Source organism: Phaseolus vulgaris, chromosome 11 (assembly GCF_051622355.1).
Source record: "Phaseolus vulgaris cultivar YP4 chromosome 11, ASM5162235v1, whole genome shotgun sequence".
NCBI classification, from domain to species: Eukaryota; Viridiplantae; Streptophyta; class Magnoliopsida; order Fabales; family Fabaceae; genus Phaseolus; species Phaseolus vulgaris.
In genome coordinates, this window is record NC_143508.1 from 46471190 (window position 1) to 46491089 (window position 19900).

Sequence of the window (19900 nt, forward strand, 5' to 3'; positions counted from 1 at the left end):
CCAAATCAGTTTTAAAACAAACAAAACAGATTGAATCAGTTAAACTGAATTCTGTTAAGGATTTTCAAAAAACAGTCGGTTGATTTTTCGAAACAACCGATTATATTGGTTTGACAGCAAAGTCAACCAAAGTCAAACAGTTTAAAAACCCTTCAAACAAGCTGAGAGAAAAACAACCGATTAAAACGAGAAATCAATAGGTTGTTTTTCTGTTTCTCTTTTAAAACACATCTTTTTCAAAAGGATTAAAATTAAATAACCTTAGATCAATTCTATAAGTGGATAACAAATTCAAACTACCCAAAACACACCTAGAAACCCATCATCAAAGTCTTCAAGCAATTCACATAGATTTGGAGACATCAAAGCCAATGTTCAACAGGGTGGGAGTTGATGCGTTCTATATTCAGGGTTTTGCGGCTATTCTTAACTGCGAAGTAATGAAAGTTCCTTTCAAGTACCTGGGGTTGCCTATTGGGGGATGTCATAAGAGGGAAGTGTTTTGGGATGGAGTGGTGGCTAGAATCAAATCCAAATTGGGAAGGTGGAAATGTAGGAATTTGTCTCATCAACTCAGTTCTTTCGGCTATTCCATTGTTTTACATGTCAATGTTTATGTTGCCTACTATAGTGATAAAGAAGATCGTGAGCATTCAGAGAAAATTTCTTTGGGGTTGGGGTTCTGAAGTGAGGAAGATCGCTTGGGTTTCTTGGGAAAAGGTCTGCGAGTCTCGGGAAAGTGGTGGGCTTGGAGTAGTTAATATCAAGGATTTCAACTTGGCTTTGTTGGGTAAATGGGTATGGCGGTAGGGGTCTAATGAGGTAGGTTTGTGGAAGGAGGTTGTAGAGTCCAAATATGGAGGTTGGAAAAATCTGAAGGAGGATAGGTGTATTTATAATACTTCCATTTGGTGGAATGATTTGAAGTCAATCTGGAAATTGGAGAAATGAGGTAGTAATTTCGGAGAATGCTTAAAGTGGGAAGTTGGTAATGGGAAGTCTATCAAATTTTGGGAGGACTGGTGGGTAGTTGATGATCATTGGTGTTTAAGTTCCCAATGCTTTTTTTTTTACCATCGCGAAAGATGCGTCGTTCAATTGTTGTGGGTTTTGGACAAACAGTGTTTGGGAGTGGTCTTTGGTGTGGAGAAGAAGTATTTTTGATTGGGAGAAGGTCTGGGTTAGACAACTTCTCGAGGTAGTGCATGTCTTGCACCCTGTTCTAGAGAAAGTTGATAGGTGGATTTGGAAAATAGATAAGCTTCAACAGTTTTCAGTTAATTCGGCTTATGGGATACTAAGAGGTGTGATTAAGGGGGACTGGGCGAGGATGTTTAAATTGTTTTGGAGAATTAACGCTCTGCCTTCAAATGCAGGATTACGGTCGGAATTACCAATATAAAGGTTTTAATTAAAATATTTTAGATTCTAAATTAGTCTTTAAAAGATTAATAGAATCTAATTTAGAATATAAAGTAATTAGTAGCTAAAACCTTGGTAGCTAATGATTAGATACTAATTTAGAAATTACTTTATACAATTTTATTAATAATAGAAACTAATTTAGATACTCTTAGTTTATAAAATGGTCTCTAATTTAATCAATATAGTAATTAATTATTTTGGTTTCTAAAATTAATTTTTATTTAATAATTCTTTTGTTGTGTAATGTAAAGATAGAAGAAGAGTTTGTAGGTATTCACAACAAATCAAACCAGATTTATTTTAGGAATACCTCAATCCTTATAAAAAAAAAATAAATCGATCTTAACCATCAATCATATAGCATCGTCATAGAAAGCAAAAAAACAAAACATATTACAAACTCTTACAAGAGATAGGCTATTATACCCTGTACACATAGAACAACACAAATATACATCATACAACGAGGCTCTTTTTGTCCGAATTTGAGCAACAAAAAAACATAATTATACCTTCCTAAAATACAACACCTGCATAAATACCAGACTTGCATAAAGAAAACCTTAACTTGCATATTGTGACCATCAACAACATCCACCTAGCTTATACTCTTTAACAGATTCCCTATAGAAACAAATGCAAATTTGCATAGATAAATGCCTTCCAAATATGTTCCAACAGCATTCCAACACCATGTATGCATAACACCAATTCACCACCGTTTGGCTCAACCTTCCAACCTCTTTGTTGTCTCTCACACTTGTATGGCCCTACACTATGAACCTAAAACAACAGCTCTTAATTTTAGCAAATTTTCTCTCTTTAACTTTTCTTGAAGGAGCATGAGGATATGGTAAATCTCTTAAAGGAACACGTCTTTCTTTGTTTTCACTCTTTTTCTTTTTTCCTTTTTCTTTGTTTTTTTCCTCCTCAATCTTATTCTTAACTTCCTCCATCTTATTTTTCTTATCCTCATCTTTTCTTACCTTTTCACCAACTAAATTATCACCACACTCCTTTTTTTCTTCGTCTGCTGTTGCTATACCACATTTACTGATAATGACATTGCAATGTTCCTTGGGGTCGATCTGTGTGTTAGCTGAAAACTGACCATTTTGTCGCTCTGCCAACTGTTTAGCAATCTATCCCACTTGTGTTTCTAGATTTCTTATTGCTACTTCATTATTCTTTTGATTGGCCAAAGATGCTTGCATACATTTTTCCAAGGTGTCCTCAAATTTCTTAGTTTTTCTTAAACTGAAGGATATAGTGGTTGTTGTTGTTGAAGAGGACCTTGCTTGCTAGTGATGAATTTTCTACAACAAGTGCACCATGTTGTCAGAAGTAACAATTTATCCCTAAGGGCGAATATCGAACGCACAAGGTATAGTTGAATAATCAAGTAAAAGATTCACTAAATAGAAAACAGCATAATAAAGTTTGTTGAGATTTGTTATGATTGCCATGATTAAAAAGAAAACAAGTCAAAGAGTTTCTTGTTTCAATTGGAAAAATAGGGATTGGATTCATTTTTCCCACTCTTTTGTATCTTGATCAGCATGACAATATTGTGTCCTTTGATTGATACTGATCCCCGTATAAAAATCATTTATATAGATTCCTCGCATATAAAATTATTAAGATGCTTTCTAAATATCGATTCCTTGCATATTTAGAAAAAACAACTTATCATTAAGATTAAATGTTGATAGCAACTAACATTTTAAATCTATTTCTAGCATTCAAATATGTTAAGCATTATCATTTGGGTCAGAACCTTAGAAGTACTTTCCAATTAAATCTATGTTTCGAGATCATGGAAAACCAAGCATTACAAACAAAACAATAATACCAATCATCAATCAAGAACATAATATTATGTTTAGATATCACCTCAATAAATAAGAGTTTGAACAGATTACTCTCAATCCCAATGGGTAGAATTAGTCATACATGATGGTTGTTACAAGCAAGGAGAGAAAGAAAAGAAGATTCTGGATGTTTCTCCTTCACGACTACCTCCTATAGGATTTTCTAACACCTTTTATTCTCCCAAATGGATTATAATTCACTAAATGATGTTTTCCTCTCAATCACTAATGTCTAGGGTTTTGCCTCAAGCCTCCTATTTAACCTAATTGGCTTGGGTTAAGTGACTTTTCGCTTGGGAGTTATTGGGCTTGCTTGGGCGAGAAGCACGAAAAGAGGTCCAACGTCACTGGAGCAATCTCGCCCGCGAGATTAAGCTCGCTTGAGTGAGATCCTCTGGGGTCGTCTGGCTTAGGCGAGTTTAGGCGAACTTTGGTGAGTGCTGGAGCATTCCAACTTTCCCTTTTTAGCTTTGTATATTCTTCTTTTTCCCAATCATCTCCATTATTCCCAAGAATTATGAAATTAACACAAATTTGGGAATAAATCGTTCTTATTGAAATTAAAATCACAAAATATGTAAAAAGATATAATTTCATAAATAGGGGTTATTTTATACTTATTTTAGCAATTAATACCCATAAATGACTATATTTTAATATGAAATATTACTGATATCAGCTAGATGGAGCGATATCTTATTTCCACCCAAAATTTTGATTTTGATTGCTTCTCCAACCTTGGGGATAATTATTATTGTTGGAGAAACCACCTTGTCATCCCTGGTTACTCATATAATTTACTTATGCTTTAGATGAATTATTTTCATAAGAAGAGTGACATTTAGGATGGTCACCTCCTCAAAAATCAAACATTACTGGTTGAGTCTGACTCTGAAAAGATTGCACAGCTTATAATTGTTGTGGCAGTTTAGACATTTGTCCAGTTCATGCCTCAAGCTATTGTGTCAAAATTTTATTCTGAGCCAGAATTGCATCTGACGTATTCAACTCTAACAACCCTTTCTTCTGAATACCTTACCTATCATGTTGGGGTTGACAATCTGTTGATGTCAATGCGTCAATAATCTTCGTTGCCTGTTCTACATCAACAATCGTCATTGTACCACCTACTGCAGTGTCTAGAAGCATTTTGGTATTAGATTTAAGGCCATTATGAAAGATACTCAATTGGGAAATGTCTTCAAAACCATGGCTTAGGCAATTTCTTAGCATCACTTTGAATATCTCCCATGTTTCACAAAAGGCTTCATCCGATCCTTGTCTGAACATAGAAATATCACCTTTCTTTGATGTAGCGAGATAATGGAAAAAAACCTTTGTAAAAAATTTCCTCTGCATCCTTCCAACTGGTAAGGCTCTAATTTGGATGTGATTTGAGTCATTTCTTAGCTTTACCTCCTAATGAGAAAGGAAAAAAATATAGATTAACAATTTGAATATCACTTAATTGAAAGCCCGTTGTTCCCACCAATTCATTCAATGCAGAAAAATGTGTATATTGATCCTTATGGTTCATTGCTGTAAATTGATGAGTAGTAATCAGACTGAGGAATGCAGGTTTCATCTCCAAAGCTTTAGTGGTAGCAGGTATTCTAATACTAAAAAAATTTCTTGGTCCCTAATGCATAGCATAATCTCCAAGTGTTCTTCTAGGTTGTGGCGGTTGCTCTTCAGCCATAATGCTTTCTTCTTGAAAAAATTGAATGGAAAAAGGAGAAATAATTGAGGATTCTTCTCTAATTTCAATTTTTTTTTTCTTTTCTCTTCTTAGCCTTGTTCTTTTGAGCTGTTTTTTTTAATCTCTGATTCAAATTGTAATTGGTCTTTGGAAACTTGTCATCTTAATATCATATAAGATAACTCACTCAAGGAGTAACTAGCAATAATAAAAATAAATAAATAAATAAAAATATAAAAATATTATATTTAAAGAAAATATAAAATTAAATTAAATAAATTAAAAATTAAAACCAAAAACTATAAACCAAGAAACAAAAAACAATAAAAATATTCACAATATTCAGGAATTCGTACTTTAGAATTTAAACTTGTTTTCCGCCAAAAGCGCCAAAAGCTTGATGACTATTTTACGACAAGTGTACCGTGTGAGAAGTAATAAATTATCCCTAAGGATGAATATCAAACCTACAAGGAACAATAAAATTTTCAAGTAAAATATTCACTAAATATAAGACAATATGTAAAATTTTGTTGAAAAGGTTGTGTGTAAGATGAATTTGCAAGAAATTAAATAAAGCAAAGTAAAAGATTTGTACGAGTCAATTAGGAAAATTGGGATTGGGGTTCACCCTCTCACTCGTATGTATTTTTTAAAAGAATATAATATTCAATCTTGATTGATATTGATGCACGTATAAAAATCATTCATATCGGTTCTTCGCATACAAAATTATGAAGATAGTCTCCTAAATATTGATTCCTTGCATATTTATAAAAACTCCTTATCAATACGAACAGATGTTATAAAGCAATTAACATTTCAAATCTATTTCTAACATTCAAATATGTTAAACATTATCATTTAGGTCTGATGCTTAGAAGTATTTTACAGTCAAATATAAGAATCAAATCATCAATAATTCAAGTTTTGAGAATAAAATTATAATCATCAATCAAAAACTGAATATTATAGGGAAGAATTAGTCATTCATATTAGCCATTACAAGCATGAAAAGCAAGAAAAGAATATCCAGGGTGTTTCTTCTTGACGCCTGCCTCCTCTAGGGTTTTCTATCTCTCTCTATTCTTCCAATGATGTTTAGGGTTATGTCTCACGCCTTCTACTTAACCTAGTTGGGCTTGGGCTAAGTGCCATCTCACTTAAATGAATTATTACTTGTTTGAGTGAGCCTGACGAGAAAAGGCTCAACTTCACTGGATTGAACTCACTTGGGTGAGCCTTGGGAGAGTTCCTTTAGAGTGATCTTTCTTGGGTGAGTTTGGGCGAGTTTTCAATGTTCCAACTTTCCCTTTTCATTTTGTTCATTCTCCTTTAGCCATTTTATCTCTATTTTCCCCTAAAATCCTGAAATTAACACAAAGTTTGAGAATAAATCATTCTCATTCATCTTATAATCCCAAAATATATAAGAAGGTTCAAATTTATAAATTAGGGGTTGAATTATAGGTATTTTATCAATTAAAATCCATAAGTGCCTATTTTTTTTAATGAAATATTAATGAATTATGACACTTATCACAACCTCATACACATTTGAGTTCACCCTGCAAAAAAAGAAAGCATAAAATGAACCTAGCCTAGCTAATGCTAACTAGGCCAAAACACTCACCTTCAACGAGACCGACAACCAAACTATAGGATCCAACCCGAATTCTAAACAACAAGAATGAACCAGTGGAGACCTTACTCTGACCACGAGAACACTGATGGAGTTGCATAGGGGCTACAATCAAAATCAAAAGTACCCTCATAGTAAACTCATCAAAAGGAAAATAAATGTTGAGGTCACTAAAGAAGAAAGAACAAATAAAAAAGAAATTTAAGGCGACACCTTCTCGGTCATGACAGACGTTGTCAATCGCACATATATTGGACGAGATTACACCCAACTCAGCGTCCCAGCTTTGCATGGGAATGCTACCAACAAAGGAATCTACCATGGACATCCAACGGTACCTAGAAAAATGGTTGGTCATTTTCGTATCTACGCACGAGTACCCTGAACGCAAGGTTAACTCGCTTTTGGCCTGTTTAGCGGCCAATTATCGTGCCCTATCAAGTGCATCTACCCGACAAGACCCCCTTGCAAAAAACCCACTACCTTTTGCCATCGAAGACTCCCCGTAATCTGTCGAGGAGTGCCCATGCAAAGAAGATGAATAATTAGTACAAGAAGACATCACTAACCTGTAGAGTAATGGAATTCTCGACACCTAACCACTATTTGGAAATCAGAGATAGGGAGTGGTGCCCTATTTACTAAAACACTCTTATTTATAGGCAGTAAAGCTCGAGGAAACCAAGTGTCAGGACACCCTATAGTCGTTAGAATACATTCGCATCAGACGATCACAATTCAAAATAGCCAAATCTCGAGGAAAATCCAGGTTCAAGTTCTCGCCAAATACACAGGACATTCTAGACTCCACCACGTGCAACTCTTCAAGACTTTAAAACTGACACACTCATGGACTATCCCATCGCATTACCGAGTCATTGTACACACACCTATAGTGAAAACCTCTTCAAGAATAAAATCTTTCGAGCTTAGGTGGCAAATGTACCGTATGGTGCTAAGACCCCTCTGACCTAGGTCACTGATTACCCAAACAAATAACATCTCAGCACCCTAAAAGATAAATTAAGAAAAATATTAGGGAAGGTCGTACACAGTGTTAGACTAATAAGAAAATTAACCATGAAAATCATGTTAATCCAAGGTCCACAAGCACTAAGGTCAACTCATCCCCCTAAATAGGTTGACCAACATCGTAACAAAATAAGCATTTAATAATAATTATTGCTCTTAACTATCATACATTGAACACTAACTTGAGCGTCAAAGTATCTTTTGCGGATACCTCCACCCATAACCAAGATCGGATGTCGAAAACTAATCTTACTAAAGACCTATAAAAGATGAAGGATGAACGCTTCCAGCCCTCTAACAGAAGCTCAAATTGATTCCAACATAGTCTTTCACAATTCAAATAGTTGTTGGAAATAGACAACACACAACTCGACAAACCTAAAAAACATTCCAAAAAATGTGAACACGATGGAATATGCAGCACAAGACTTCAAAACTCCAAAATTTGCTTTAAAATTTTAAAGTATTGATTTTATCACACGTAATTTGTTGGAAAGTATTTATGTCAACACCTATAATCAAGTCAGTCTATTTTGACAAATCTACTCCATTCAAAGTTACGTCTACTCAATTCAAAGTTACGTATATGTAAGTTCATCAAATGAAAAACTCATCATGTCATATCTTCATTCAAAATTTTGTCATACGAACAATAAAACTATGTTTTGGATTTTTTTTTAGAAATTAATAAATCACAATCCAACCAATTCTTAATGTAATTTTCCTACTTTTTCATAAAATTTTATTCATATTTATTATTATAAAAAAAAATCCATTAAAAGTCTAGAAATTTTAGAAATGATTAACCAACTAAGTCATAGTTTTAGTTCAAAGCCAATATTTATTTTCTTGTTAAGAATTAGCCAATTGACATTTTAAAGTAATATTAATAATTAAAAAATGAATGTGTGTCAGTCATCTTTATATGTGAATTAATAAATAAAATATTTTAATATTCATCAAATGATATTATCACACATATATTGGGTTTTTTTTGTAAAGTAGTACAATTTTATGTTGAAATTTTCAAAATGGAAAAAAAATTATTCTTATTAAAATGGATAAATTGTCAATTCTTTAGCAAATATTGCAGGGTTATCTGATGGTGCTAGTATTTTGGATACAGTCTCTCATTTTTGGACTAGTTGTTATTGGAATATTCTCTTGTCTTTACAGCATATGCCTCATTTTTTAATCATATCATTGTTAGGGAGGAACAAGATATTCCTAATAGGATTCTAGATGATTTTTGGACGTTTCACTCTTAAATCAGCTAGGACTTCTTTCTTGGAACCAGGACTTCCCTGTGATAGGGGTAAATTCATTTGTGATAGGGGTAAATTCATTTGGTCTTCATATATTCCGCATTGAACTTTTTTCAGTTTTTGTTTGATTGCTTTCTAGATTTCTATATCTGTAATTCTGCATTGAACTTCATTATATCTTCAAAGTTTGAAAAATCTTTTCCAAACAATTCACCCTTGTTTAAGACCATATATTCTAACAGTAAAGATATAACAAAGTCATTCATTACCTGGCTTAAAATAGGTATGGTAACACAACCTCGATTACAATGTGACTCGCATTCGGGAGTTTGATAACTTGTGGCGTATTCTACTTCAGGAGAGTAGGTCCACCTTAGAAGACACCATCAAAATATTTGACTATATTAAATTGATTTTCCATATAAATTAACCGTACAGATTAAATGAAATAATAAAATAGTCTAGTACTAAAACACTGAAAATGGCACAAAATATCAAAGCGCTAGACTTTCAGTTTTCCCAATAATTAACAACACTTTACTTAAGTGTCCATTGAACTGAAATTGCATACTGGTTTATTTATTTTATAATATTTACTTACAAGGGAACTTGTCAAAGTAAGTATAGCTGAATCTAGAAAAGGTCAACCTGTTTTCGCATATTAATTATATAAAGGCAGAAAAACAATGCAACAGAACCTATCCTATCAAGAACAAAATTTAAATAATGTTGTCACACAACACAAGCACAGTTGCACCAGTAAGAGAGCATGCTTTCCATGTTTTGTCACACAACACAGCAGTGAACCTTGCAGGATCCAACTACAACTCTACCTCTCCCAAACCTCCCACCCCAACTTTCTTATATATTCCTCCACTCTTTTTTCTCACTTCTGCTACCCTTCTCACACTTCACAACCCACAAAATGATCACCTTAGTAGACTTCTACCATATCATGACTGCATTGATGCCACTCTATGTGGCTATTATTCTAGCATATGGCTCAGTTAAGTGGTGGAAGATTTTCTCCCATGACTAATGTTCACACATCATTTGTTTTATGGCTCTCTTTGCAGTGCATCTTCTTTCCTTCCGCTTCATAGCCTCCAACAACCCTTACAAGATGAACCTTGGGTTCCTAGCTGCTCACACCCTTGAGAAGATCATACTACTAGTCCTTCTTGCATTCTGGAGCAACTTCACCAAAAAGGGGTGCTTGGAGTGGACCATAACCATGTTCTCCCTCTCCACCCTCCCCAACACTTTGGTCATGGGCATCCCTTTGCTCAAAGGGATGTATGAGGAATTCTCTAGGAGTCTGATGGTACAAATTGTGGTCCTTCAGTGCATTATTTGGTACACCTTTATGCTTTTCATGTTTGAGTTCAGGGGTGCCAGAATGTTAATCTCTGAGCAGTTCCCTGACACTGTTGGCTCCATTGTCTCCATCCATGTGGACTTTGTTGTCATGTCATTGGATGGAAGACAACCACTTGAGATTGAAACTAAGATCAAAGAAGATGGGAAACTCCATGTCACTGTGAGGAAATCCAATGCCTCAATATCAGACATCTTCTCCAGAAGGTCTCAAGGTCTTTCTTCCACCACTCCACGCCCTTCTAACCTTACAAATGTAGAGTTATACTCTTTGCAATCTTCTAGGAACCCAACACCAAGAGGGTCTATCTTCAACCACACAGACTTCTACTCAATGATGGTTGTTGGTGGCAGGAACTCCAACTTTGGAGCCTCGGATGTTTATGGCCTTTCAGCTTCAAGAGGGCCAACTCCAATGCCTTCTAACTATGATGAAGATAGTGGGAAGCCAAAGCTTCATTACCATGCCGGTGGAACTGGACATTACCCTACACCAAACCCTGGCATGTTCTCTCCCTCTAATAGGTCCAAAAGTGTTGTTGCTACTAATTCTAATGCTAATGCTAATGCCAAGAAGCCTAATGGGTAGGCTCAGCTAAAGCCTGAGGATGGGAATAGGGACCTTCATATGTTTGTTTGGAGTTCAAGCGCTTCACCAGTTTCTGATGTGTTTGGTGGCCATGAGTATGGAGGTCATGATCAGAAAGAAGTCAAATTGACTATTTCTACAGGAAAAAGTTTTTTTTTTCATTCCTATATGGATTTATAAGTCTTGACTTGATACATGTTTAGAAATCACGTTTATCATGTGCATGATACAACTGCTAGGATGTGGAACCAAACACGGTATATATTTGTTTGCGAGCGTAAAAGTGAGTCCAGCAAAATTTGTGATAAGATAACCTAATCCCAATCAATAGATATATCTAATAGCAATGTCCTATAATTTCACTAAAATACTTACTAAAAAAAAAAAAATAAGAAACAGTGACTACAAAATGATTAAATTAGAAAACAGTATACAAACAAATCACGGGAGTAGAATTCGGGAACTTGTAGGTAATAACATGTAGGCCTTGAATTTGAGGTAAACTTGAGAATTAGGTTCACTCTACAAAGCAAAAGCACATCAAACTTGTAATTTTGTAAGGAGTGTGCGTTGCACAATCAATAAACAGGAATCAGAAGTTAGATTTCGAACAATTTCAACCTATAACGATTTTGAACAATAGATTTCCAAGACAGAAGTTAGGGTTTCGCGAGCACAAACCTAAAACAACCTTGCACAGAGGCGGCAATGGCAGACAGAGAAGGGTGCAAGAGTGAGCGTTAGGGTTTCGTGAAGGTCAGAGGAAGGGTTAATGAAGGTCGTGTAAGGGTTTCGTGAATGTCACGTTAGCAGAGAGAGGGGGGAGAGAGTGGGAGGCAACGTTGGTTTCCAAAGAGTGAAAGCACGTTTTAAAAAAAAAATCAGTTTCCAACAAGTTTTCAAAAAACAAAAAATTGAGAATAAAGAGGAGTGGTGTTATGAGGGAAAGCAAACACGGGAATTTTATTCTAAAGGATAATTGTTACAGTTAAAAATGATATATTCTAAAGGATAATTGTGGCGGTTACTAAAATGTCGTATTATACGGCAACTTGTGGTGGTTATTCATATGAAGGGTAGGGTTTGATCATGGCCTGAAAGCCTTCTTGAAATAACATCATCGATTACATGATGTAGCAGTTCTTGAAAAGTGTTGTTAAGCCAAGACAAATTGATTGCATTTCCTTTCACCGTTGTAGCGGATGGCATAAATCTGAGCAATTGCTCACACAAAGATACTAAAATACCACTAGTAATCCCAATGAGAGTCTCTCCATCAACAGGTAGACCCAATACCAATTCCACGTCTTCTAATGTAATAGTTGTTTCACCATGAAGAAAGTGAAAGGTATGAGTATTTGTTCTCCACCTTTCCACTAATGTTGTAAGCAGTAGGTAGTTAATGTTCTTAAATTTTAACAAAACCATAATGATCAATTAAGTGTTTGATTCGCTGGTCAAATATGTCCTCATGCTTTAGTACCGAGATTACATGTCTTCTAGGTCTCAATAGTCTTTTATTACCTTCTCATAGATCTTTAGTAACATGTTTTTCTTGGTGCCACAATAGAGACATATTCGCGAGAAGGCGATAAGATGTCATGAAATTCTAATAAGATGAATCCTAAAATTATAATCAAAATATCAACCAAAATATTCATATATAATATTATAATATATAAATATCCATAAGACCAAAAATCATATTCATGTTGTATAATATAAAAATATTCATAATTAATAATATAATATAAAAATATTCATATATAATATAATATAAAAATATTCATAAATAATAATATAATATACAAATATTCATATATAATATATGTAAAAATACTGGTAAGACAAAAAAATATTGACATGTAGTAACATAATATAAAATAATTATAAATAATACCATACCTAAAATATTCATAAAACTAAAAAAAATATAATATAAAATATTTATAATATAAAATATTTATATATAATAAAATATAAATATTCATAAGTAATAATATAATATAAAAATAGTCATATATAATATAATGTAAAAATATTGACAAAAAAAAATATTGATATGCAGTAATATAATATAGAAATATTCATATATAATATCATATCAAAATATTCATAAGACTAAAAAAATATAATAAAAAATATTCATAAGATCTTAAAAATAATATTTATATATAATATAATATAAAATTAAATGGTAATATCATACCAAATATTTAAAGAGAGAAATGTCCTTTGAAGGTAAATTGACACACCTAAGAACTTCACAAATTTTGACATAGCTAAAGAAACATTATGAAAAAGTTGTTCCACCCACACCAATGAATATTAAGTTTGAATTCAAACTTAGTGTGAGAGAGAATCTTTGAACATTCTTATTCAATTGTTGTACCCATATCACCAAAGTAAGAATTGATTTGTGGTGTGATTATGGTCGCCTTCAAGCTTTTTGACTTCCTTATCGTCACATTATTGTTGTTTGTTCCTCTTATTATTTACAAATAACGACATTTATTGATTCAATTTACCGCCTCTACACGATTATAATCAAGTTGAAATGTCCATTTCTATAAATTTTTTTACATTTGCATAATAATTTTCAAAATGAATTATACCATTTTAGTCAATTTCCCTCTTAAATTTTGATATTTTACACAAATAGTATAATCCATTTTATACTTTTTCTATAAAAAAATTACATTTACCTATTTGTGTAATTTTCAAAATGGATTATACTATTTTAATTAATTTCCCCTTTAAACTGTGATATCTTATACTTTTTCTACGTGCTAGCATCTCGGTCATTGACCAAAATGTACAAGTAACTTCTAACACCACGATAACAATAACAATAGGGAAATCATAAAGTGAATAGTATAAGAGAAAGTTTACCAGCTTATTTATTTAGTTTAGTAAGAAAATTCTTGTCTACTTCAAGTTAGCAATATCAGCATAAATTTTCTCGGACACATGTCAGATAGCAATTTATCACAATGTTGAGTTTGACTTAGTTTCAGTACAAATTTTTTTGGTTTAAAATCAAATACTTAACTCCACATGGCGTGATAGTTAAGTAAAATGAGGGCCTTTTACATTCTAGTATTATCAGTTTTGACTTTGAACATTGCTTTCATTTTAGAAATTTATGTGATTCTGTATATTATGAGAATATCATGTCTTCCAATCATCATGGGATAGATGTTCGCACATCATTCAATTAAATTTATCTGTTTAAATGGCATGTAAGCTCTATGAAGTTATTAGCAATTATTTTATTGTTATTCAAGTGTTATCTCTCTCTTATAGACCTTCTATTCTATCCCTCGTTCCATATTGGTTCAACTGTTTGTTTTATAAATAAATATACCTACATTTTAGGTAATTTCTTGTATTTAATTTTTTAAATAAGTAATTTTGAATGGTAAAATAGGATACAAGATATAAAACATAAAAGGAAAGAGTGAAAAGAAACCTTCACAAAAAAGATATAACTCAATCTACTAAACTATATTTAAATTCTTTTAAATCAACTAATATAATACAATTAAACTTAAATTTATTAAAATCTTTTAGTTAATCTTTCAAAGCAAATAGGTCAGCATTTTAATATTTTTATTACATATATTGGGTAATATAAACTAGATAAAATAGAACTACACAAAAAAACAGTAAAAAGAAAAGTTAAACCCCACACAAAAATTAATACATTTCACTCAATTGATGTTCTTCATTTTTTTTCATCCTACTGAGAACCCAGTAACTTTGTTTGTTACGGAACATAGCAAGGATTCGAAAAAAGCAAGTATTTGTGATGTGACAACAGAATTCAAAAGATCAACCTCCAAAACCATAGAGGGTTCTTCCCTGCCTCTTCAGCGCATACACAACGTCCATGGCCGTAACCGTCTTCCTCCTGGCGTGCTCTGTATAGGTCACAGCGTCGCGAATCACATTCTCCAAGAATATCTTGAGCACTCCCCTCGTCTCCTCGTAGATCAATCCACTGATCCTCTTCACACCACCTCTTCTCGCCAATCGCCGAATTGCCGGCTTCGTTATGCCCTGAATGTTGTCGCGAAGCACTTTCCTGTGCCTCTTCGCACCTCCCTTGCCCAATCCCTTTCCTCCCTTCCCACGACCAGACATTTTATCAACAGGTTTCCGAGCAAAATCGATCCAATCTGAGGATTTAGGGTTTTCTTCTAGATTGGATTGGAAGAAGGAGACTCCAGAGAACGATTCCGATCGAATTTGAGGATTTAGGGTTTTGGTTTGGTTTCTGGATTTGAATGATTTTCGAGGGGGAGATATAGGTAGGTATTTATTGAGGCGCTTCCGAGTTTTGACTTTTGGTCTCCGTCGTTGGATGAAAAACTGATCAACGGTTCATCTTAGCGATCCGTGGTTTGGAAATTGGACAATTATGAAACGTTGATAGATGGGTTTCAACGGTCAGATTTTGTTTTGAAGCGTATGTGCGGATTGGGACTTTCTTTAGTTTCTCTCCACATTTATTCGACTTTTTGAAACCTTTAAAATAATAAATTGCGTTCATTTTTTTAGCAGTATAAAATTCATGAAGTAGAAGAGGTCATTACAAATTGTGTTTGTTACTATAAGAAATTCGTAAAATTAATAGGCTTCTGTTGTTTATTTATTTTCTACTTTTATTGGAAATTTTCTCCTTTTATTGATAATAAGAAATTATGTAGGAAATAAGTTTTTATTATCGCTATAGAGTTTTATTATCTTGTCCAGGTTTTCAAAATATATTTTCAGATTGTTTAATGTAAGGTTGTAGAGCACTGATAACCTATGAAGCTCATATATTTCTCTTAAATGGGTGTTTTCGTGTCGGACACATGTATCGGTGTCGACACTCGTAGGACATTTATTGGTGAAGTGTTCAATTCAAAAAATATTTGTTGGATTTTTGAAAATTCTAACACAATTTTAAAAGGTATAAATACAATAATTTTCTAAAAACTCAAATTTATTGTATAAATTTTTATTATGATTATAAAAATAAGGAACAAATTCTTTTGAACCAGTATGAAAAATATCTTCATACTCCCAAAAGGATCTGAAACTTGTACATAAATATTTATTTTTAATTTATATAATTCAAAATTATATAATATATAGATTCGTGTCCTCATATCCTATATTTTAGAGATTATGCGTATCTCCGTGTCTGTATCCGTATCGTGTCAGTGTTCGTATCCGTATCTATCTACATAGCATAGCTGATAAGTATTTTGGGTAAATCTTTGATATCATAATACATAATAATTTTTTGTATAATTTTTTGATGTCTTTATTTGCAGTTTCAACTGTCCCGTTCATCTTCCGACAATAAGCAAAAGAATTATGATGTTGAACTTTAAAGTCATCAAACAATTCTTTCATTATTTCATTATTCAAATTATATTTTACTATTCAAATTAGTGACATTGTTTATAATAATCTTGTCGATAACTTCTAATCACAAATTAACTTTTTTTTATGATTTTTTTTAATGAAATTTATGTTAAACAACATATGTCTTCACATGAAAAAAAAAAAACATAATATTAAAAAAAAACATGGGAAATTAGACCAAATCTATTTGGAAAAAAATTTAAAAAAAATAAACTCTCAAGAGTAGTCTAAAAATCTACATTGAGAGTTTAAACCAAAAAATAAAAATAAATAAATAAAGATAAAAAGGTCAACAAAAGAATATTTTCTAATGCGTAGCTCCCAAAGATAATAAAGAGTAACTATTGAATCCCAAAAATCTAATAAGACGGATCATCATTTGTGTTTAGCAACGGTAATAAAATCTTATGATATTATTGTTCATCGCTACCATTACTTTTTCTTGGGTTGTCTTGTTTTGGAGGTCATCTTATTGGTTTTTACTCGAGTTTTAGGAGGACGTCTCCATCTCTTGAAGGTTTGAACTAATTGATCGTCTTCCCTTAATGGTTTCCCTTTTACTATCTTTTCAGCCCAAAACTTAGAGGTCAAATTGGCTTCTGCTAAAAAAATATAAGTAAGGAGAGATTCAACTGTATATGTGACAAGATGGTTGGACATGATTTTTGAGTCTCTTGTTCATCACCTGAAAGAGATTCAAAATAATTTTGCAAGACTAAATCTTGAAAAACAAATTTAGAAGTAACTCGTCCGACAACAGCTAATTTATGACTTATTGCATTAGTTGCACATTTGAGATGAAATGATCCTTCTGAAATACCAAAATTTTCAAATATGCCTATATTAATGGTTTCGGAATTCTTCTTTGAGTCTCTCTTATCTCTTGCTCTCACTTTTTACTTGAGAAGTCCTAGAGACAAAATTAGAAGGTTGGCCTAACCTCCTTCCTAGCACCATTCTCCTACAACACCCTTTGTTCCAAATCCATCTTTGACCCATTTTAATCATTCATTCCGCTTCCATGTCTTCTCCTTCCATCAAGATCCTCCCAAACCAAAGAACTTTAGAAGGAGTCAAGAAGAACTCCATCATTACTCCTTCTACATCTTATCTATTTGGTTACATTGTTACACTACTTGTTATTATTCTTTAAATAAAAGGCTAGGTCTAGAAAAAAAGGGTAATAAAGTTTTAAAAATGTTTTGGAAGACTTTTTTCAATGAATCATGAATTTGATGTTCTAGAGGGATGTCTAATGGTTTAAAAATAATTCACAATATTTTTGCAACATATATAAGAAGAACTAAGAGATTGTACACAAGTGATAAACTTACAAGTCTAACACTTCGTGTTTTTGTATTAGTTCACTCTAACATGATAACATATAATTCTCCTTTACAAATTTAAATTGTTCTATCACCCAAATTTCTTACATGTATTCTTACATTGTCATTTCTAGGTCACACGAGTATACAAAATCATTATTGGTTATCCTTTTATCTCCTCTTAAGATAAAATATGAGTACACTAAGACAATCCTAACTATCTCTTTCTTTCTTCCTAAGATAACATCATGATGAAACTCTTGAAAATATAACAAAAGTTGTTTAAAAGGTTACGATAGAACTCTCAGAAAGCAAATATAAATTACTTTAACACTACTTATACAAGAGAATAGTTTCACACATAATGTTCACTCTCTCAAATTCATCTAGTAAACGATTTTTTGTTTTAGCATTTATAAGCCTTTTTATCTTTTTGCATGCAGTGTATTCAATTCATGTAGATTTCCTTGTAGGACAATAGCCTTTTCCACATGACTTCTATGGCAGATTCTTCTTGCACCATATCATTTGTGATTGGCACCCAACATGTCCATGTAAAATTACTATTGTACCCTTAATAAAATAGAAATTAGGTAAAAGTTAAATGCATCCAGTAAAATAATAAATTTTCGTAAAATTTTTGATTTTTGGATATATATATATATATATCCGTAATTGTGTTATTGTGTTCTGAATGTATATATCTGGAATAATTATGGATAATTATGTCCGGAAGAATATTTTATCTGAATATTAATATCCATATGATTTATGGATGAAAAAGTCTGGAATGTGCCCCTGCCAACTCCTTTAACTTTTTCTTTGAATCTCATGTGGCCCTTGCCAAACACATGGCACTGTCCCATTTGTTGGGGGATAAAAGGATCCTACAAATCTCGCTCTCTTGGTCCAATTGATTTGAGGAATGCAACCATTTCTTTCCATTGCACTTCCACCCAAGAATTTCTGGAGTATTTCACCAAACTATTAGTTTGCTATTTTAACCGCAATTATGCACATGGTTTCACGATTTTATTTTGTCTTTTTTAGTTGCTTTTGGATTAAAGTCCATAACTTTAATTCTTTAAATTTGTTTAGTTTAGTGGGTTTTAATACATTAAAAGTACCAAAATCATCATACTGTCAAAAAAAGAGTTAAGGATGATTGGTTTCTGGATATGTATATCCGAAAGCATAATGGTGTCTTCCGGATAAAGATGTCCATAGTTAAAGAGTACAATTCCGGATGACAATATCCGTAGGCAAACATAACACTTCTAGATACCAATATCCGTAGGCAAAACTGACACTTCCGGATACCAATATCCATAGACAAAGCTGACACTTCCGGATGCCAGTATTCATAGGCAAATATGTGACTTTCCGGATATTGATAACAATAAGCAAATTTGTGACTTCTAGATATTAATATCCATAAGAAAATTTGTGGCAAGGGCAAAGTTGGATTTAAAAGGTTACGTTGAGTGAATATAAAAAATGATATGGTGCCGGAAGAAATTGCCGACTTCTATTTATAAACATTCAATAAAGGACTGTTGGAGCGCTTGTTCATTTGTCCTTATGTTGGATTTTTTTTAGAGCATGTTTATCTTTGCATTGAAATAATTTTCCATAACATTAAACATGTTAAGTGTTAGACAACTTTAATTTTGCAAATCCCTTTGTAGTATTGACATTATCAAAAGAGAGTTGGTCTGGTTTGTGACAATTAACTTGGAAATGAGTCAAAGTTCATAAATAGTAGACAACTCACAATTTGAATTGTGTATTGTGATAAGCATGCATACACAACATCTACTCTATTTGTTCATGTTAGCTAATCTTCGTGTCATTCATATTGTCTTCTTCTCATTTATTAGTGTATATTCTCTTTCACTTTTGTGTAGATTTCACCATATCTATTTGGTCTTCATAGAGATTATAACAAGTCTAGCACTTTTGAGTAGTCATATGATTTTTCTTTTAAGCTTTCTTGTTATATGAAATTATATTTCTTGCTTCACACTATGTATCTTGATTAAATAAACTAAAACTTGATACTCTAGGTATTATATTGTTGTATATTTATGTCTACATCTCAAAAATATTATCTTATTGCTTTGGTTGAAGGCAAGAATGAAACTTATTGTGTGATTATAATCTTGCAATGATGTTGAAACTATACTTGTCTTCAATTATCTACATGACTTTTATAACAACATCAACTACCATGAGAAATATGAATCTAATGAAA

At 32.7% G+C, this 19900-nt stretch overlaps 1 protein-coding gene and 1 pseudogene across 1 annotated transcript; one reads left to right on the forward strand and one right to left on the reverse strand.

Annotated features, from left to right (window-relative positions):
* Positions 1–9859: 9859 nt before the first annotated feature.
* Positions 9860–11080, forward strand: LOC137808989 (auxin efflux carrier component 1 pseudogene; annotated as a pseudogene).
* Positions 11081–14495: 3415 nt separating this feature from the next.
* LOC137810227 (histone H4) lies at positions 14496–15215 on the reverse strand. The gene has a single exon (XM_068611386.2). It carries the CDS (start codon positions 15044–15046, stop codon positions 14735–14737), a length of 312 nt encoding a protein of 103 aa, XP_068467487.1. The 5' UTR covers positions 15047–15215; the 3' UTR covers positions 14496–14734.
* Positions 15216–19900: the final 4685 nt, after the last annotated feature.

Coding starts and splice junctions, on each gene's coding strand:
- LOC137810227 (XM_068611386.2), bottom strand. CDS start 15,046: ATGTCTGGTCGTGGGAAGGGAGGAAAGGGATTGGGCAAGGGAGGTGCG.